Here is a 21,704-nt window from a genome sequence, read left to right as displayed (position 1 = left end):
GCCTGCACACTTCTCCACAAGCCCCACATCCCCCACAAACCCCACACCCACCCCTACACCCACACACAAACTCCCTTTAAATGCCCCCCACAAACCCTGCACACACTCCCCACCCCCAAAAAGCCGCACATCCCCCCTATAAATCTCACACTCTGCATGCCCACCCAGTATACGGGACAAGTCCTGCTGGTGGGAGCCATGGCTGCAGGGGCAATTGCCACACTGCATCCATGTTCTATGCCCACATCAGAGCTGGGACATACAGCCCCGGCCTGGAGGGGCTCCTGGTCCCAGGAACCACTTGGGGGATGTAATGGGCTGGGGGGAAGGATGGAGGTGGCAGCAGGGATGTGTGTGAGAGAGAGAGAGATGGGGGTTGGAGATGGGGGAGTGCTCTGGGTAGGAGAGCCCACCAGAGCCAGGCTTAGAGCCCCCCTGCCCCCCTAGGGCAGCCTGTGCAGGGGGGGCCAGCCTGGAAGGGAAAGGGCTTGCCCAGTTCAGTCCCTGAGGCCGAGTCAAGGGCATCCTAGGCACAACTTGGGGATCTCTGGGGCCTGGGCACAGGCACAGGGAACAGAACAGCAAGGGCTGGTATTGCTCAGAGCCATGATGTAGCAGGTGGGACAGCTGCAGGTTGACAGCCCATGTCCTGGTGCTGGGATGGAGCTGCTGCTGGGAAGGAGCGAGTAGGGGGCAGGCGGAGGCTGTGGGTCAGGAGTGAGGGACACAGGTGGGGCTGTGGGTTGGGAGTGAGGGGCAAGGGCATGGACAGAGGCAGAGCACTGGCAAATCAGTGTGGCTGAGCACCACAAAGCAGCTATAGGTCCATCTGCAGCTGCCTCCGCATCCTGGTGAGCAAAGGGGGCGGGGACAGCTCAGATACTTTTCTATGATACTAAAACCAAAAGCATATGCCATAGATATTTAGAATTAATTTTATGATGATGATACAGGTACTGGTAGGCTTCCAAACTGCTTTAAAATTGTAAATATATCAATAAAACATCGCCCAACTTATCTGTCTCTATATTGTGGTGTTTAATTTTAACCACAGAAGAACACAGATTTTGGGTATTTTAATGAGAGAATTTGGGGTTTTTATCAGAGAATTTGCAATGTTTAAACAGGGAACACTAGGATCCCTGCTGGTGAGGCAAATGGCGAGACCTGGGCAGGGCCAGATTAACACATAGGCAAACTAGGCTCATGCCTAGGGCCCAGAGCTGCGAGGGACGCCTGGTCCTTCCCTCTGTGGCAGTGGCACGAATGGCAGCATCTGCCTCCCTTCCCTTCCTCTCCCCTTCTCTTCCCCCCCACTGACCTCACTGCCACTAGTGTTGCCAAGTCTGCTTATTATAAGTGGAATTGAGCTTGTTTTTTAAAAAACCAGCTATCCTGGATGGGATTGCTTCACCTCTTTCACTTCAAAGTTCAGTGGAGTTTCCTGCCTTGCACATTCTGGCTTGTCTACTAGCAGCTCAGAAGAGAATCTAGAGATAATTTTATTAGGGAATGCGTTAGAGAAGTTGTGTCTCTCCTGCTAAATTATACTTAGAGATCTTGGCCTGCATTCGTGTCTTCTCACCAGGAGACTGATCTGATCTCAACATAGTTTTCACTGGTATGGTAGGACCTGTGACAACTGGCTTCCTCTGTTTCTTGCCAATTGGGGAAAGCAGTCTCTCCAATATTCTGGCCTGAAGGTGTATGAAATCCAAGCTCAGGTCTTCCATATACCATAATGACATGAGTTTTCCTGAAAATAGGTTTAGATTTCACTTCAGCCATCAATGTCTTCCATCTCTTTCTTGGAACCTCACTCCATACCAGGTAATATAAAACTTTACATTCTGGATATGGTGGGGGCTTTCTTATTTGTTTAGACAGAACACAGTTGTTTCAGTTCTGTCTTAGACACTGTGGCATTTACAGAGAGGGCTCAAAGGTAACTTGTATTCAGCTAGAGATTGCCTAAATGTGTTTGAAGCTACATAATACTTGCTGTCAGATAGCTAGGGAGGACCTTTGGGTTCCATTACATCTTATTCCACTGGGGCTCCACCAGCTTTTGCTGCTTGTTAGGGTAATATAACAATATCTGAAGCATGAAAGGCTGCTATTTAGAGACCTGGTAAGGTTACACATTTGCCTCCTGTTATTCCCTGGAGAGGCTTCTGGATTAGATGCTGATTTTAATAGGGAGGTTCTGCAGTTACTTTTTCACAGTCTCTAGTCATGCAATACTGCCTATTAATTGCACAGAGTGGAATCTGTGTAGACAGTCAAAGAAGCATGGTTACTTGCTTTGCAGAAATTCTGGTTCTTTGAGGTGTGTTGTTTATACAGATTCCTGCTCTGTCCATGTACCTGAAATCTTCTCATATCATATTCTTATTGACAAAGCAACTGAATGTCACTTATGGTCACCCCACTCTTTATAATGTTGGCTATGTTGATTGTGAGGGCATGGACCCTGGGTATGCAAAAAAATACAGCCTTTACCTCCCAGGCACCAGGTAACCATCTTTTCCATTCTATGTTATGGTTTCATTCTAAAATTCAACTCACTCTGCAGCATGGACAAGTAAAACGTTAACTATATGTTTTTCTTAGGGAATTAGGAATGAAGTTGTGGAGTGTTTCAGAATATATTAAATGCTTATAAAAGATGTGAGAACTGTGTTTCTTTACAAAAAAGGGGAGGGGCTCTTCTAATTGACAAAATACCTGTGCTTGGTTATATTCAAGAAGATGCCATGAGTGTTAACTTTAAATTTAACATCAAAGATAAATGAGCTTTGTTTGGCAGAACAAACAGTAATGCAGGCTTGGGTCAATGGTATTTCTTTGATTAGCAGTTAGTACTTTAGGTTAATAATGAATACTGAATGACTCTAGTTGTACTGCCTCCAGCTGTGATCACATTAGCTTGCACATGCTAAGTAGCACTGGACCTAGTCAAGACATGGATGAAAAACCTCCAAGAAAAAACCCACAGTGCTACAGGAATTGGTGCTGGGAATTCAGTAGTTGGTTCTCTTTCTGTGACAGTATGAAATCAATCATCCAGCTTGATGCTAGGATGCATTGTGTTATTGAATGTTCCTTTTTGCGGCTATAGGGCAGGGGTAGTCAACTTTTTATGGCCGGAGTGCCGAAAAAACCACGATGTCTATCTTGGAAGGTGCCAGAGTGCTGACATGCCAGAAAAACAAAATGGGGGGAGGTACATGGCAGGACGCACTGCATATTAGTATATTTAATAATCATAAATATTGCCTTTGTTGTTGTGTATTCTTTTTGTTGAGCATGTTGCAGTGAAAGAGAGAAAAAAGAGACAAATAAGAGAAGGAGGAGAGAGAGAGAAAAAGAGCAGAGAGAGAACCAGGCACACGCACACAGAGAGCCACATGCACAAACACAAAGAACTAGAACACACCCAGAACAGACACATGAGAGCACACACAGACACACAGAACCAGACAGAGGCAGACAAACACATGGAACCAGATGCATGGGTGCATGAAGCCAGGCTCCTGGGCCACTGGACAAAGTCCAACCCAACAGTGCCCTGGTCCCGCCAGAGCCCCCATGCTTCCCTGGGGAGCCAGCCCCTGGGCTGCAGCGCAGCTGGCTAAGGCTCCAGCCTGGAACCTGTCTGTCAGCCCAACCATCCACCCACCCTGCACAGCGAAGGCCGCTAAAGGTTCAGTGCTCCTGGCAAGGGGCAGTGTCAGCTTCATCCCAGTGGGGAGGCTGGGCTGGGGCTGGGCTTGGAGCAGGTGGGAGTCAGGTGGGTTCAGCTGCAAGCAGACTAGGCTCCGTAGTTGGCAGCAGCTACCAGAGCCTGGGCCGGTGGCAGCTGGGAGGCTGCGAACAGTTGCTCCAGGCTCTGGCATCAGCTCCATACCAGCGGGTGCACGCGTGCCTTGGATTGGACAGTGGGGGTAGGGCCTGAGGCAGCACAGCCCTTTTGCTATCCACTCTGAGGTGCACACACAGTCACCGCCAGCATGGAGCTGATGCCAGGGCTGTGAAGCCTGGTGCAGCTGTTTGCAGCCTGCCCGTTGCCTGGTGCAGCTGCCAAGAGTCCAGGCTGGCTACAAAAAGCTGCGCCAGGCTCCAGAGCCCAATCATTAGCTCTGTGCGAGCAGCAGGGGAGAGGCCAAGGTTGCGCTGCCTCAGGCCCCTCTCCACCATCCGCTCTGAGGTTTGCAGCAGCTGCCTAGAGCCTAGGCTGGCGGTGGCGTGCCAAACAAAATGGCCTCGTGTGCCATACTTGACACACGTGCCGGGAGTTGCTGACCCCTGCTAGAGCGTAAAAGTGAGACTGTGACCACATCATCACTAAAAACCTTTGATTACCACCTACATTGGTAACATTCAGACAGTTGTATTGATCAAAATTAATATTGTTTTCTATTTAAGATCTTGTAATACAAATTACTTTAATGTTCCCACTCTCCTTCAACAGGAAGCTTCTTCTTTGCCACATATTAACACATTGCCTAGTCATGACAGCATGAAACATGAGATGCTTCTGATGACAGTTTGGCTATCCAGTTGTGGACAGGTAGCTGCTGCTTTTGGTCAGCATGATGGACATTTCCCAGAGACTGTATTGACAGCAGCCAACATCTATCAAGCCCTTGTTACTTGGCTTCTCTCCTTGGTGAGTAGATGGAGTGAAATGCAGCAAATAGGTAACATCAGGTTACTAGATGGCTTTTGCCCACCAGAAAATGGATAATCCTTATTACGAAATGTCCTTACTCCAGTGTCCCAAAGCAAAGACTGAACCCAAAGAGAGCAAATATCATGCACTACTCTCATCCTTCTGGAAGTCAATGGAAAGAGTCCCATATAGAAGCTGGGCCAGGCCCTTAGTTTTCAAAGAGTGTGCAACAGAAAACAATGACATTCAGTAGAACAAAGTATTTGAAAGTGACCAGTAAGAATGGAGAGACTTGTCTATTCAGTGTCCTCCAGTAAAACAGGAATGAATAGAAATGGCCATTTCTGATCATTTGTTCTGGGTAAGAGCTGACTCTTTTATCTGAATAAGTAGTACAGACTTATTGGGCTGTTCTGTCATATCCTAATAAGAGGTATCACCACTCACTGTTGTTAGTCTCATTAGACCAGCTATAAAAACTTGGGAGCCCCACCAGCTTCCATCCTCTCCAGCCTTCATTCTCAAATATTCTCCTTCTTCCTCATCTTTTCTATCCATTCAACAGTTGCATTCCTCTCCAAGGGAAACATAAGCTATCTTTTCTGTCCCCCAGTTTATAGGCTTGTGCAAAGTGGCTAGTTTTCACTTTGGATTCGACCAATTCGGGGGACAGTGATTCGATGGGGGGAACTGAGCCCCCTGCTCTTGGCCCCCTCAAGCCAGGTTCTGCACAGCGGGGGGTGGGGAGGGAGGCAAGAGGCGGGGCATTCCTCCCCACTGTGCAGCCTCTCCCTGTGGGGCTGCAAATGGCCCTGGCTCCAGCACAGTGTGCTCTTAGCTCTGTTCCTGCCTGCCAGTGTCAGCCAAGCCAGGCAGCATGAGGAGGGGAGGACTGGAGATAAGATGCTACAGCCCCAGGAGGACTCATGCTCATTCTTCCACTACTGCTCTGGCACCAGCCTCAGCCTAGTTGCAGGGAGCTCATATGTGTGTGAGTGTGTGTGAGTGCATGATTGAGTGCGAGTGCAAGTGTGAGAGTGTGTGTGAGCATGAGTGTATGAGAGTGTGAGCATGTGAGTCCACACAGCCCTTAACACCTCATCAAAACTCATTAAGTTGCCCTGCAGCCCAAATAATTGCCCACCCCTGTTCAAGAGAAAGGATGGAGATTGCTTTGGTCCTTGCTGAGCCCATGGCCTTATGGTTTTGCCATTTTGCTGGGATGCAGGCTCAGAATGAGAGGGGCCCAGAACCTGGGTCTTCTGCTTTTTGGGCAAGTGCCCTAACCACTAAACTCTGGACTAGAAAGTGCAGGAGGTTACCACCTTACTTCTGGCAGTTACACTTTTGTGAGCCTGTTCTGCTCTAGATGAAAGTAGGATCCAAAATGTGCATAAGTGCCAAAAATTGTAGTTATGCAGCCACATAAGTGCCACTTCAGTGCACAAATGTCTCCAAGCCCTGTATGGCATGAGGGGTCCTGAACTTGCACTGGCTGTCCCTCTCTTTTGAGGGTTTCTGTAACTTCTTCTCCCAACCTTTTCTGTACTGTGCTCTCTTTTTCACCTTTTCTTCCCCACTCTCCAGGTTTTTGGGTATCCTACTGATGCTTCTGCCCACTGATACTGCCTTTTTCTACTCCCTGTCAGGGTTATCCAGGAATAACAACATCTCTCATGCAAGCCTTGTACCAAATGTATCACATCTGAGTGTCTTTATGAGTCTTATGGTTTTTGTCTTGGCCAATTAGAGGTTTATATATCCAAAGCATTTTACTGGAAATATATTGATATTCATGATGCATGGTTCCTAGTGTTCATTTTAGGGCTAGCATAAGTCACTTTGTATCCTTATTTCAAATTAGATCTGTACATTCCTTTTCCCCACAAAACATAAAGCCTATCTAAAAATCCAGCTTCAGCCTAAATAAAACTGGAAGGTGACTGATGTGCTTGTGGCTATAACTGATCAGTAATGAGGAACATGAAGGCTTATTAAAGAACCCTGCCCTGACTTCTTATAATGGCGTAATCACTTAGCATTGATTTTTAACAGAGATTGTATTGATCTTATTATCATTAATAAAAGCAGCATACAGTGCTGCTGTAGCAAAGAATGTGCAGGAAGATGTTGACAGGGACGCTTTGTTCTCATTTCTTGCTAGGCTAGGGAAGTAATATGAGTTGCAAGTCTGTGTTTCTCTTTCTCCCCCTCACATAGCTAGCTAAATGTGAAGCTTGGAGGTTATGGGAAGCCTTATTGGGAAAATAAATCCCATGACCTACCAAAACCTACATGTTATTCCTTTTTAATTTGATTTTTATAAAGTTACTACTGCCTAAATCTTGACTGTTTCATCAATCAAGCTGGAGTGCTCCCCAGGTTATTCTGCACAGGCTGTCTTCATTCAAAAGTCACAATGTGGGGAAAGGGTTATATTCATTCCCTGAAGCAGACTTCTGTAAATATAATTGTGTATAAAATGAAGGCATCTATTCATATAAATTTACAGGTACCTTCCTTGAAAGTGAATGGTGGGATCAAAGCTCCATTCCAGGTGGTGGGGCTGCAGCAGATCTGGCAAGAGGATGGATTAGCACTATATGCTTGCCTAATTCCAGCTGACAGATCTCCACCCCAGAACTGCATCAAGATCCAGAAGCACAAAGTGAGTAGCAGAAATGCCATGCACATGTGCTGGAGTTATTGCATTTGAGCTGGGATGTACTGGCTATATTTGACTAGCCTTGAGACTACTTGGAGCCAGTGTAATTTAGAATAGCCCTTAGGCTGCTCTGAGTTAAACTGGGAGCTGACAGAGCTCAAAGTGAGAATCAAAGTGACTTTCAGTAACTGCCTGCTTGGCTTTCCTGCTATGCTGAATTTAGTTGCAGAACAGATGAGGATCCAGCCCCATATTTCAAAGGCCGTCTCTTTTCTGCTCATTAACTGCTCTATATATCTTTGGTGACTGTCACCACACAGAGTGAAAATTTATGGACAATGGTCAAAGAGGGAAGACTTTTTCTGACATCCATTATGTTTCTGGTTTTGTATTTTGATTATGTGAAAGTACAGCTAGAAGGAGGGGATATTTTCTTGCTGTTAATTTCACAAGACTTAAGAGTCCAGGATGTGGGTTCTGTTCTTTGTCAGTTCAAAATCAAGTGTTAACATAGTCCTCAACTCTGACTGAATGATGTACCCAGGAGCATCTAGAAAACTTGCAGCTGCAGTGTGTTGCAGTGTACATGATATCTTTTGATAGCCACTTGTTTGACCAAACATTCTACATAAAATAATTTCTGAGACACTGATCCTGGCCCTTGCCAAATTGGTGACCGTTTGGCAGCACAAAACAGCTTCAAAGAGTGTGTGGCTAGCCAGTGGTGAATCCCTTCAGCCCCAAGAAATTAAGTGACACAGTAGCACCTTCTGTGCAACCTCATTTACAGGCTGCTAGTGTGGTCAGGGAAGAGAAGCTGTGACCAGATTCTGGCAATCCCTGGCTGATGGAGTGATCCCTTGGGGCCATTAGCAACCAGTACAGCTTAGAGCAGCCTCCAGCTGTTTTAACTTACAGCAACCAGGCACATCAAAGGAATGGGAAAGTGCAAACTGATTTAGACCTACTTTTCAGTTTTCTCTGCTCAGCTGCAGTGAATGCTCCACATCCACAGCTGACTGTGTGTGAGTACTAAAGATTAAATTTCCCATGATATATCATAAAGCTTGGATTGTGACAGCTGTGACTGGAATGCTCCCTCAAGTAGGTGATTGATGCTGACAACTAATGTCATGATTAAAACACTACAAAAGAAACAATAAGCAACCCTCCTGCTGATGCCTGGGCATTTGTAGGGAGGAGCATCAGGTCTAGGGAGGGCAGGCAGCCTGCTAGAATGGATTAAGGGCATCAGTTATTTCTGCTGTAGGCTAACTGGAATCAAGGTAATTTATTTGGAACAAAGGCCTTGGGGAAGAAACTTAACTGCCCCACATCCACTTACTTGGAAGCCCACCCATGGAGCTGGTCTCTAGAAGGTCACTTCAGTTCAGCTGTGGGGCTGACCAGAGCATCAAAATTATTTAACATTGAGCAAACTCAGTATGCCCATCTGGTGTCATGTAAGTGAATAAACTTTGCAGGCTACAGGCCCAGGCTGCTCCCAACATTTGGTGGGGGGCAGAATAGAGGTTTACTTTATCATAGATTGGCTGAACACACTGTACAGAGTTTTTCAGCTCTGAAATAAATCATAGAGCAGCCCTACTACTCTGTTTGCATGCATTCACTGCTGTTGGTACCCAGGTCAGCTAATATGTACAGTAGTGAACATGTGAGCTATTTGGTTAGTGCTCCTTAAAGTAGGGCTCTGTGCAACTGGTGTTTCCTTTCATTAGAGGTTCCATAATATGCCTTTCCAACAACAGTGACCTTCATTTTTTCTTGTTTTCTTGAGGCATTTGTACAGCTGCTGTTCTTTCTTCAGTCAGTGATGTAAACTGATGGGAGCCACAAAAATCTTTCAGAAATGTCAGCCACAGCAAAGGCAAAGAAAACAAAAGGAACTTGCTGCTGTCTCTCTGATTCTCCTCCTTAGCAGTATTGGCTATTGCTGGAGAGAAAGCCAACAGATTTTATTAGAGTCACCAGTCTCTTGTGGTGGTGCTAATGTACAGTATTTTACCTGGCAGTATAAGATAACAATATTTCTCTCTTGTAGTCATTAACAGTTTCTATTCTAGTTCTTTCTTCTGAGCACAATAAAAATCAGGTATAAGGGTTTAGCATAATTTGGATTTGAAATGAGCATCCAGGGAAAAAAAAACTTGGATCCCAGTAGTTGCTGTTGAAGTTCTTGGTTGCAAGATTCTAGCAAAATACAAATTAAATTTCTTTTAAATGAAATATAAAAGGACAAGCAAGACCAGGGTTAACATTAGCTGATTGCACCCTGACAGTTTGACAACGTAGTGTTCTTAGCTTGAGACATCTGCATTTGTTGTTTACTGTGGAAAACAGACACATGCCTTGTCCATCCTGTTGGATACAAGTTAGTGCCCATGAGTTACAAGAGAGTAAATGCCTGTCTTCCTATGAATCTCTCTCTTATATGGGTCACTCTAGTATTAGAGTGCCAGATTCATGAGGCACTAGCCACAGTGGTCTGTGAGGTTTTCCTTTCTTTTAAAATTGTATCATAAAAATAGTGCTTCTGAGAGGCAGTGGATTGCCTTTCATAAGCAAACTAGAAGCTGGGGACTTGTCTTATCTACTGACCTAGTATTAACTTCCCTTACTTTACCCTATTCATAATCTTGACCTTGGCATGAGGGAACCATATAGAACAGGGGTGGGCAAAATGCAGCCTGGGGGCCAGATGCAGCCCGTCAGGCCATTTTATCCAGCCCATGGGGCCCCTAAATAATTTAGAAAATGATAGATTCATAGATTATAGAATCGGCAGGGACCCAATGGATCATTGTGTCTGACCCCCTGCCCTTGGCAGGACAGAGGACTGAGGACAGATGACCCCAGCCAGGTGATTAGCAAGCCTCCTCTTGAAGACCTCCAAGTTAGGTGACAGCACCACCTCTCTTGGAAGCCCATTCCAGACTCTGGCCACCCTTACTGTAAAAAATTTCTTCCTAATGTCTAACCAAAATCTACTGTCCACTAGTTTGCACCCATTATTCCTAGTTACTCCCTGGGGTGCTCTAGTAAACAGCACATCCCCAATTCCCTGCTGTCCTCCCCTGATAAACTTATAGGCAGCTACAAGGTCACCCCTCAGCCATCTTTTGTAAAGGCTGAAGAGATCCAGATCCCTCAACCTCTCCTTGTATGGAGACCACTAATCATGCGAGTGGTCCTCCTCTGAACCCTCTCCAGATTCTCCGTGTCCCTCTTGAAATGCGGCTCCCAAAACTGGACACAGTACTCCAACTGTGGCCTGACTAATGCTTCATAGAGGGGGAGCATCACCTCCCTTGATCTGTTGGTCATGCATCTGCTAATACACAACAAGGCGCAATTGGCTTTGTTGATGGCCTAATTACACTGCCAGCTCATGTTCATCTTAGAGTCAATGATGACTCCAAGATCTCTCTCAACCTCTGAGCTGCTGAGGAGGACATCCCCCAACCTGTAGGTATGCTGGGGATTCCTCCTTCCTAGGTGGAGTACCTTACATTTATCTTTGTTGAATTGCATTCTATTTCATTCTGCCCATTGACCTAACCTGTCCAGGTTGGCCTGTATTTGCTCCCTGCTCTTTGGTGTATTAACTTTGCCCTATAACTTGGTATCATCTGTGAACCTGGGGGAGGTGCTCACCACACCCTCATCCAAATTGCTGATGAAGATATTAAATAATACCAGTCCAAGGACCGAACCCTGCAGGACCACACTCCCCACCTCCTTGCAGGCTGAGAATGACCCTTACACCACCACTCACTGGGTGCAGTCCCTAAACCAGTTAGCCACCCACCTGACTGTGTAGGCGTCCACTCTGCAGCCTGTTAGCTTCCCCATGAGAATAGGATGTGAAACTGTGTTGAAGGCCTTCCTAAAATCCAGGTAGATGACATCGGCCTCAGCTCATGGAAGTCCTTCATGATGCGGTAAGGACTACTCCCAGCCACATCATTAGTGCCCACATGGGCAAGGACTATGGGGTAGTAGTTGGAGGACTTGATGAGATTAGGAATCCTTGCAGTGATGTCACTGATCTTAGCTCCAGGCATGCAGGAGACCTCTCTCATCATGGGATCTGGTTGGCAGATCAGCCCTTCTGAGCCTCTCAGGATTGAGTCACCCACCACAATAACTCAGCGTTTCTTCTTCTGCTTGGATAAATTAATATTTGTCTGCCCTGGGCTGCCTGTCATGTGGTCCTTGATGGCTTGCCAAAACTCAGTAAGTGGCCCTCTGCCCAAAATAATTGCCTGCCCCTGCTATAGTGGGTTGGGAGGGCCATTGGCCCTTACAGTTCTTGGCCCTGTGGACTGATTGTCAATGAGGATATCAATCCAGTGGAGGCAGCCATTCTCATAGTAATAAACAACCATTGTTTGCAATGGGTTGATGGCCATTTGACCACTGAGAACTGGGCTGAAACAACGTGCTTAATGATTTTCAGTCACCACTAAGTTGGGCTGAGCACCCTAAAAATGAAACACTCTATTTCCAGTTCCCTGAGTCATCTGCTTTCTGTTTATAGGGCATTTCATTGTCAGCTGCACATCTTTTTTGTTGTCATATTTTATTTCTCCAACCCAAGGTCTAACAGTTTTTGAATAAAAAATATAATAATGGGCTCCTCAGCGAAGGAACTGCTGTCCTAGGCAGGTCAACCTTTTGATCACTCAGCCATGACAACATTGCTTTTTTAAAAAATCTATTTCCATAAATCAAGCAGATGTTCAGTGTGTTTTCCACATTCTTGTAAGCTTGAGTAGCCTCTTATGTGCTAGTCTGTTCCCCCTCTCCAAGCAAGTGAGTGAAATGAGGCAAATTTAAACATTCCCACCATGGTTTTGGTTGCTTGAGTTGCTGTCAGAACAAATGATCTTATGCTTATTTTGTGTAATTGTGACATGCTGATAAACAAGCTGCATTTATATGCAAGGCTGATAGAATCTGGTGTTTGTGGCATGTGTTCTCTAAAGGCACTTTTACCTGTGCTCCAGTGCGTTCTGATTAGAACACATCTGCAGACTCGATCGATTGAGTCTGCTGCAGAGTTCTGATTGGGACGCTGAAATATCTTATTTATTCAGGGTCCCCATTTCTCAAAACAGTGGCAGGGGCACTTTAACTTAAGCTCATTTGACAAGCTAATTTAGTTAAAGCGCCCCACCACCATTTTGAAAAGGGAGATGCTGAATACATGAGACACTGTGGATGTTTTAAATTAAAGCAGCTCCTGAGAGCTGCTGTAGTTAAAACATCTCCCCCCTTCTCCCCCACTTCTCCCCCTAAGAGGAACCCCCTCTTAGGGAGAGATATATGGGTGCCCTAAGAGGCTAAGTTGCGTTCCCAATTAAGAAGGGTACCACCAAACAAAGCAACTTGATTATCTTCTAGACTGGTTAACAACACACAGTTTTGCCAGTTATTGTAAACGACATCCATACAGTACCTGTCACAGGATGAGCTCAGGATTTTTGTCTGAGACTTTTACCACTTGGGCTTTAATTTGAAGATAGCTGAACAGATGTTACAGAGACGACAACTCATTGGCTGGGAAGAGTCTTCTGTCTGATGGTCCTTAACGACTAGGGACTAAAGTAGAGGGAACAAGTGGGTTTGGAGAGGAAATGAAAAGATAGGTATTTGTGACTCACAACTATGGAATGAGGAATGAGCCATAGTTTTTAATAGGGATGTTTCTTAAAAATCAAATGAATAAGGTTATTCAGGCATGTACAATGTCCTTGTGAAAGGCTTTTCAAATGATATTATACAGTATTTGTCTGATTTATGGTCCCATTAATGAAATGATTTCCCCATGGCTTCTAAAAAGCTGAAGCTGGTTATAATTAAAAGAACTGCACCTTCCTAAAAGATTGATACAATACAGTCATTCCCTGGGCAGCAGGACAAGCAGAATGCCATTTGGCTAAATGAAACATACTGGTCACCCTTGGCTATAGAACACTGATGAGAGTAACAAAGATGCCTTTTGGCCAGAACTGCTGAAATGGTCAGCTTGCTTTCCTATAAAGCTCAATTATGGACAATGGCAAGGCAGTTAACAACAAACCTCAATTAGCTGTAATGTCCAGTAATAAAATAACTGGTGCGTAGTATACATTGTACCCAGCTCCCAGTATTTTGGGTATCTGCACACTTCTCACCCTTATTCACAAGGAGCCAGCAAGTTCCTCCCTTCTTTACCATAGTGAAGAATTTCAGGTCCCTTCTCCATGTTAGTCCTCAGTGTAGCACACATGTACCTGCTTTCCACTCAGTTGGACGGTAAAGAACTGAACTAGAGACAAACAAAGCTGCCCAAAAATTAAGCATGGAATCAGAGAAGAGGTTGTTCTGGTTTTGACAGGTGATGGGAGGATGGCCAACTAAGTACCAGGATTGGTGCTGCTCTGCATCAGGTGTTTTGTTAAATTCCCTTCATCTTCCACTTTCTTCCTGTCATGTGACATGTATATTATTACAGTTGTCTTATAAAAAGAGTTTGCAGTTTTTTTGCACCCTAATATTAAGACCAGGCCTTTAACCATATGTTTTTGACTGTTTGCAGGCAAAGGAAGACCTTGGAGGATCCATTTTTTACCAACAGATTTCCACTTTTCTATCCCATACATGGCTTCCAGATGTTATCTGGTGGGAAGCAGAACTGACCAATTGCCTCCAGAACCAGCTATATTCACTCTGTCCTGAAATTCCTACTGTTCGACTCAGCTGTGTTTCTACCATTAACCCTGACCCTAAGGTACCACACCATTAGTGTTCGACCATAAACAGATCCAAAAAAAGTTGTACTTTATCCAGTAAGGTTCTTTTCTTTTGGTCCGGCTGAGGGTTTTAGGACCTTCATTTAACAGGTGCTGTGCCCTGCTGTGTCTTATTGGGCATTTATACCCATATGTTTTCATGTCCCAACATGCTGGAGATCCAGTGCATCGGAGCAGACTCGATTAATCACGTCTGCTCTACATACAAGCTGACACACACTACGCTGTGTTGCGTGCAGTTGTATAAGCAGTGAAATGCATGTCAGTGCGCAGAAAATGGTGGCAGTGTGTTTTTGAACAAGAGCACCTTCGATGAGTTTTAGTTCAAACGTGTGCCACCACCATTTCTCAGTGCTGATGCACATTTCACCACTTAAACAACTGCACACAATGCAGTGCAGTGCGTGTCCAGCGCTGCGGCACAAGCATGTATACAAATACCCATTGAGATCAGCAAGGGTTAAAAATTCAGAGTATCTCTTAGGATCAAGTCCTATAAGGCTGTATCAGAATAGGCTAAATATGAAAGGACTTTAACTTTATGCCAAGCAGGGATGTACCTAATGATCCATAAGTGGCAAAAAAGTTAACCTCTTCATTCCTGGCAGGCTGTGCCAGTCTTGCAAATTGATGAACTGTTAAAAGAGTTTGTGCGTTTCTGGTTTACAGGGCAGGTCTTTTTATTTGAAAGCTTCTGACCTTATTTAGGACTGGAAATATTGAACTGCCCTTTTGACCTAAATGCAGATTGTCATAGCTGCATTCAAGCTGAGATATACTGTGAGCTATATTGTGCCTTCTGTAGGACAGATTTACTGGACCTCTAGAGTCTCTCCACAGCAGGTAGTCAGAATGTACCTGTCTGCATTTCCTGAGAGCCAGGTAGAAGGCTGAGAGAGGTCCAGCAAAGGCACCTACAAACTTTCCAACAAAAGAGTTCTGCACTGGAAGCAATGTCCTTTTTCCTTAATAAGTAGCAGGGGCCACCAGCAGGTATATTTTTTCTTCCTTGCCTACATGCACTACCTCCAGCTATTCCTGCTCAGTACAACTACATGCTATTTGCCTTTTCTTCTGCATGAATATCCCACTTACTCCTTCCTGTAGCAACAGTGGGAGTCAGTCAGGTTGTTTCTTCATTCCTAGCTCAGTGTAAGTACCAATGCACCATCCCAAGAATTAATGGACATTGCAGTATTCTTTCATAACTAAAATGAACAGCTTTTGAAACTGAGGTGGTATGACAGTGGTTACATAATTGTAATTAGGTTCAAGGGTTAATGTTTCTCAGTGTCAATGAGAATGTTGAAAATGTAGGTCTTAACCTTACATCTTCAGTTTTTCCTATAGGTTATCCAATATCTTTGAATGAAAATGGGTATTTATTTCTCATTGATGTGCAGCTAGTGTAAACTTTAACTCCTGGCAGGTGGTGTAAAGCAGCCCAACATATTTGTAAAATATATGGTATATTTGTAAGGTATAGAATTAGGCTTAATTTAAAACATGCAGAGCTTTTATACCTGCTCTCTGTTAAGCGAATTATAAATCTTTAGAAACTGAACAGTCAAGCAGCAACTACGTTTCCTGTGTGAAGGATATCAGCTTCACCTGTTTTGAAGAAATGAAATTAGATTAACAGCCAAATTCCCTTCTGAGTTTTGAGTGCTTAGCACCTCCCTGGATCAAGTCCTCAGTTACACAAAGACCACAGCACATCCTGGACATGCATCTCTTTCAGTTAAAACAAAGTTGGTACCTCCAAACAAGACAACAGGCCAGATTCTCAGCTGCCACCAGATTACTCTGTTAACTACACTGGAGCTATGCCAGTTGTCACCAGCTGGGAATCTGTCCTTATGTTAATAAAACTGTACTTGCATAAGCTCTACATATAATAATCAAAATTTGCTTTAATTGGGTACAAGGGCATGAATCCCTCTTACCATCTTTTATATTGTGAGGGACCAAGAGATACAACTAGAATTGAGTGCCCTAAACACTGAACACACAAAAAGTAAATGCCAATTTCAACTCCAAAGAGCCTGTAGTCTAAACAAGAAGATACAAAGGGTGGATTAAACTAAGGAATCAACAGGAGTTGGGAGAAGGAAAAATAAGGTAAAAATATAAGATTGCTTCAGCACAGCCTAGATTTATGCCCCATTATAAGCAGTCATCAGCAGTAATCACAGTGGATCTTAAACAAACTGTTTGTCAGAGAGAGAGAGACAGTCTTTTGCTTTCAGTCATTTGGCCAAGTTGTTTTTCAGCAAATGTTGAGCCCCAGATTAAATCACTTTACCTTTGTATTTTACTTTGAAATTTTCCATTAAGGCTTCCTTTCCTTTCCTTTCTCATGTCCTTGTGACAAGGTATTTAGCAGAATTTCGCAGGTTCATTGGAATCTGCCAGCCCCATGCTTTGAGTACTTCTACTGTGTCCATATTATCTATTGATCTGCAATATTGCACTTTAGATATGAAGAACAAATTTGCAAAGGAACCATTACAACCCCAGGTTAGGTTAGGAGTGACATAATCCTTGAGAGGTTATTAATTAGAATGCTCCTTGTCAGCAAAAAGAGAATGGCTTAATTTTAATATGATATAAAACCAAACGTTGATTCATGTTAACATGTAGGGGCTCTGAGGAGATGGATTTTCATCTTCATTGCTTCTTTCCCCAACCTATTCCTTCCTCATTATCCAAAATGAGTGGAGAGTAGTGTATTGGGGAAGGTTCAGCCCAACCAGAAGCAAGACTGGCTAGGACCCAGGGCCCACTCCCTTCTAAAGCATCAACCATTTTACTGAGCCCACACCCTCTGGTTTGCTTTCCCCCCCAGTTTCCTCCCTTGACTGCCCAAAGGAGAAGGCCAGTTTCAAAAGGAGTGTCAGAGAAGGCTCAGGATGATGCCTGATCTGAGGCTTGGTAGACTACTGTACTGGGAAGTCAGAGAGATGCAGGTTTAAACCTTTTTTGGGTGAGGGGAGCCTAGACTTTGGGGGGCTTCTTTGGCAAGTGCTGTAATGATTCATTTATTGTGAATAAAAAATAGAAGGGCTGCATCCTTCTGTTCCCTCCACAGTCTAACACCTACTAGTCATGGGTTTCTGGCTTCCTACACATGTGTAGGGACCTACCTAATTCATGGAGGCTGCCTCCTCTGTTTTATGGGCAGAACATGGTCCCAGGCAAACATTTTCAGATGAAGTGTGGTGCCCCCCCATGCCTCTGATTGACTGAGGGGCCTAGTGGCCCCATCCCTTGCCACGGATTGGCTGCAGGGACTACCTGTCATGTGGCCCTGCCCCTCACCACTGATTGGCCAATTGGTGGAGAGAGGCAGGGCCATATGACAGGCAGTCCTTGCAGCCAGTCAATGGTGAGGGGCAGGGTCAGCAGCCATCTTGCTGGCATCCCTTCAAGTGGACAGTCACCACCCCCGCCTTCCCAGCAAGCTGCCACAGTGCTTAATAAGTTATTTATGTATTTTTTTCCTGTGGATTTTGTGGATTTCATGGGCATTGCCCAGATTTTGCAGGCAATTCCATATTTCATGGAATCCATGAAATCGCTAATTTGGTAGGTTTCTACTTACGTGTCTTAGACTCTGGCATGCATCCACAACTGGTACACACTGTGTAGCTTACTGTGTATGGCAGTGTGCATGTGCGCACTTATACATCCCCACTGTCAGGGGAATAGAATGGCTACGTGTGTATAAGTGGCAGTTTTTATACTTACACACCTAAACATATGCCATTTAGACACACAGAAAGAAACAGGATTCCACTCAGTCTCAAAAGATCATGAAGGGTGAGGAACCACTCCCTGATTTCTTGGCATGAAAATTCTGAATGAGCTCTGTCATCTTCCAGGAAGTCTCTCAAGAGAAGTTGTCGAAGTAGAAGGGGCAGAAGACCCATCATCTGCAACACATACAATTGGATTAGAGATATTACTAAAATATGCTGTTACATTGTTTAAGCCAGTGGTGTGTGATTATTTTGGGTGGAGGGCCACTTAAGTTTTGGCGAGCTGTTGGGGGTCTCATAAGTAGCTCCAATCCGTAACAGTTGCCCCACCCCCTGGTTGCAACATTGGGACTAGAAGTCCTGCCCTATAACCCATGACCTTTGCCACTGCAAGTCCTTCCCCACCTCCCCCCCACATATTCGTTTTGGGAGTAAGGGGTTGCAATCTTAGAACCAGAAAAAAAACCATACACTAGAAGACAACAACCTACTATAATATATTTTTAATTTTATTACAAAATGTATGTGTTGTGACTTGTGGTTTTGTACTGTATATAGAAGGGATTGCATAATAACTCAAAAATAAAGGGTCACTCTTTTATATTGTGTATGTGTATGGTGGGGTGTGGCTGGCGGTGGGGAGGTGTGTATGGGGGTGGGAGTGTGTGGGGAAGTTGTGAGAGGGTGTGGCTGTGTAAGATGCATAGGGTATGTTGGGGTGTACGTATATGTCGGTGGGAGTTGTGGGGACAGGGCGCAGGTGTGAAATGGTGGGGGTGTAGGGACCCCCCACATGCTCTCCCCAGCAGCAGGCAGGGAGGTCAGGGTGCTCATGCCTGGTGCCTGGACCCGGTGGGGCACAGCTCTGGCCAGCACCGTGTGAAAGGGTGAGCACAGCCTGCCTGGCTGCCTCTATTGCCAGGGCTCCATGTCTGTGTGCCTGCAGCTCCTGCACTTGCAGTGGGGGAAGCCCAGCACTAGAACTGGCTGCCCTTCCCACTGGGAATGGAGGGAGCCCCGCCCCCTACTTCCCTGCCAAGTCCAGTGTGGGGCTTCCCCGCTGTGAATGCAAGACCTGCAGGCGGGTGGTGCAGAGCCTCTGTGATAGAGGCAGCCAGCACCGTACTGGGGGCAAGAAGCACAGCTTGCCCAACTGCCTCTACCACAGGGTCTCAGCATGGTGCACCTGCAGCTCCTACGCTTGCAGCAGGGAAGCCCCATGCTGGACTCCATGGGGAAGCAGGGGGCAGGGCCCCTTCCACTCCTGGCAGAGTACGGAGACCTGTGCAGCAGGGTCAGGGAAGGCAGCAGGCTCCCGTATGGAGCTTCCCCTGCTGCAAATGCTGGAGCTGCAGGCGCATAGCATGTGGTGCAGAGCCCCGACAATAGAGGATATGATCTGCCTCCCACTCCCCACTGCCACACTCCCACTGCCCCCGTGGGTGCAGGCTCCATACTTCTGTCCTGCTCCAACTCCACCCTGCATTCCCACCAGCCTGTCCACTTCCCTACCTGCTGCCCCAAGCGAGTTGACTAACAGGAAGCCAAGCAGGTTCCCATGGGGAGCTGCAGCAGGAGCCCCGCCCAGAACCTGCTGCTGGCTAGGCAGGGCCCTTCTGCACAAGAAGATGGGATCCAAGTGTAATAGGGTGTGTTGGGGATTGTACATGTGGGCGCCTCTCTCCCAGCCTCATGGATGGAAGGGCTTAGCAGGGCACAATTCATCTGACCTGTGGTGCCCCCAAACTATGTGCCTGGCAGGCCAGATGTGGCCTGCAGGCTGTATTTTGCCCACCTGGCCTAACCAATAAGCATGAAGCCCCCACCCCTAATGAATGGGCTTAATACTTCTTTTGTCTATTACTACCATTTCCTTTACTATCACGACTGTAACTGTTGTCACATCAGCATTTCATCTTCCACACTTCCAACTTTTCCTAATCTTCCTCAGGTTCTGTGCTGACTTTCATCTGTTGTTTATGAAACAAATATACATCATATTAAGTAAGGCTGTGCTCTTGGCTCGGTATCTCACTGAGAGTTCAGCCAGGTTATTGTTTTACTTCTGCATGTGCTTTCGCTGTCCTTCCTTTTCATGCTACTTGTGGGTATGTACCCAGGGATATTGAGAGCTGTTTCAAAAGAGGACCTTTGCTCAAACAGCACAGCAGCTGTTATGTTGTATCAAGCTGGGAATGATACAAATGTAGCCAAACAGCTTCAGCTTTAGCATTGTTTCATCCCTGGTTAAAGTTGTTCTGGCCTGTCCACATGCAATTGTTAGAACATAACAGCTGCTGTACTCTCCTGATCAGCAGCTCTGCTTTTGAAACTGCTCCAAATGTACGTGTGTCTATACCCTAAGAAATTAACTGGTAGCTTCAAGCCACACTTTAGATGCAGTCATGTGCGTGTATGAATATGAGAGCTGCTTGAGAGACCTTGGGTCACTCTGTGGCTGGGCTGCCTGTGGGATCTGCATCCCTGCGTTGCCTTGAGCTTTCAATCCTGGCATGTGCCTTGGTGCTATGTTGGCCTCTGAAATTTCTACTGCAACTGATGCCAAATCTTCAAGTGTTTATTGCTAAGCAGTCAGACTGGGCATTAGGTTTCTACATTGGTACACATCTGACAGGATCGATGCCAATAGCAGCATTTCTGAGTGTCTTGCCTCTCCAAAATTGGGGAATGCTCAGGGATTGGCATGCCCGAGCCTTGATAGTACTTTACTCCAAGGCCAAGGCACTGCCTCTTTCAAAGCAGACTGAAGTTCTAACAGAAGAGGTCTATGCCAATTCATCAGTAGTGCCTTGTCTCCTTGATTTGCCTGTCCTTCCTGATATTCTGTCCCTTCCTGAGTTTGTACCAGTAGGGCAGACTCCCACATATCAGGCCTCCCTGCAGAGTCTGATGAATTCATACTGCAGCGCTTTGGCTACAGTACTTACGTACACCTTACATCATCACCATCAAGTGCTGAGTCCACATGTGGATGACTCACCTACCTTATGGATGATTCATGCATCCTGAGCTTCATACAGTAATTATGTGGCTGTATAAATGGATGTGTAATTGCAGATTTATAAAAAGTCATCACATGAATATGTTCCAGAAACCTAGTTTTCAGTAAAAAAAAAAAAATAAAATAAAATTTGCTTATAGCCTGGCTCCATTGAAATCAATGGGAGTTTTTCCACTGAAATCATTTGGACCAGGAGTTCAGTCTGGCTCTGGCATTTTTAGATGAAATGCTAACCTTCAGCAGGGGAACCAAATACAAGCAAATGCAGTAATGTCTCTCTGACTCTGCACAGGGACTAAAACAAAAGCTTGGAGACATGTGAATTGCCCCAGGACACTGCAGTGCTTCATTCACCAAACCTAGGAACCTTAATTTAGTTCTGTATATCATTAAATGTTTCACAGGTGATCAGTTCAAGGAGGACCATCAATCCAATGTTGTTATCCAGCAGTACTGGATGTGGGGGTGGATATTTGCTTAGGAGGGTGGAGTGGGGTAAACAGCCGATTCTTGTCATGATATGCAGGGGTTAAGAACCAGAATGACAATCTTTCCTCCCTCTACATTAAAAGCAAATGTTCCTTTGCTCTGGAGGGGAAAAACAAAAAGTAAGATACAGCCTCATCCTAGCTATCCTCAACTCCATAGGAGGTCTATATTGAGCAGATTCTTTTTGGTATTGGGTGGTGGAACCGGAGCGTGCTCCATCCACTCCATGCATTGACCTGGTATTGCAGTGCTTCCAGGACCGGTGCAAAAAAAC

The 21,704-nt window shown here is 45.4% G+C and overlaps 1 protein-coding gene across 4 annotated transcripts in view; it reads left to right on the top strand.

Moving 5' to 3' along the window:
- CUNH16orf71 (chromosome unknown C16orf71 homolog) overlaps window positions 1-21,704 on the top strand; it is a 203,623-nt gene that overhangs the window by 72,644 nt on the left and 109,275 nt on the right. For all 4 annotated transcript variants that reach the window (XM_019539984.1, XM_019539985.1, XM_019539983.1 and 1 more), the window contains 3 exons: window positions 4,475-4,672; window positions 7,188-7,343; window positions 13,945-14,136. In XM_019539984.1, the coding sequence (XP_019395529.1) occupies window positions 4,475-4,672; window positions 7,188-7,343; window positions 13,945-14,136 (546 nt within the window). The remainder of the gene's footprint in view (window positions 1-4,474; window positions 4,673-7,187; window positions 7,344-13,944; window positions 14,137-21,704) is intronic.

This window comes from Crocodylus porosus, unplaced genomic scaffold (genome assembly GCF_001723895.1).
Source record: "Crocodylus porosus isolate Cpor-Errol unplaced genomic scaffold, CroPor_comp1, whole genome shotgun sequence".
NCBI classification, from domain to species: domain Eukaryota; kingdom Metazoa; phylum Chordata; order Crocodylia; family Crocodylidae; genus Crocodylus; species Crocodylus porosus.
Note: the sequence above shows the minus strand (reverse complement) of the source record. Positions and strands in the feature narration are given on the sequence as shown.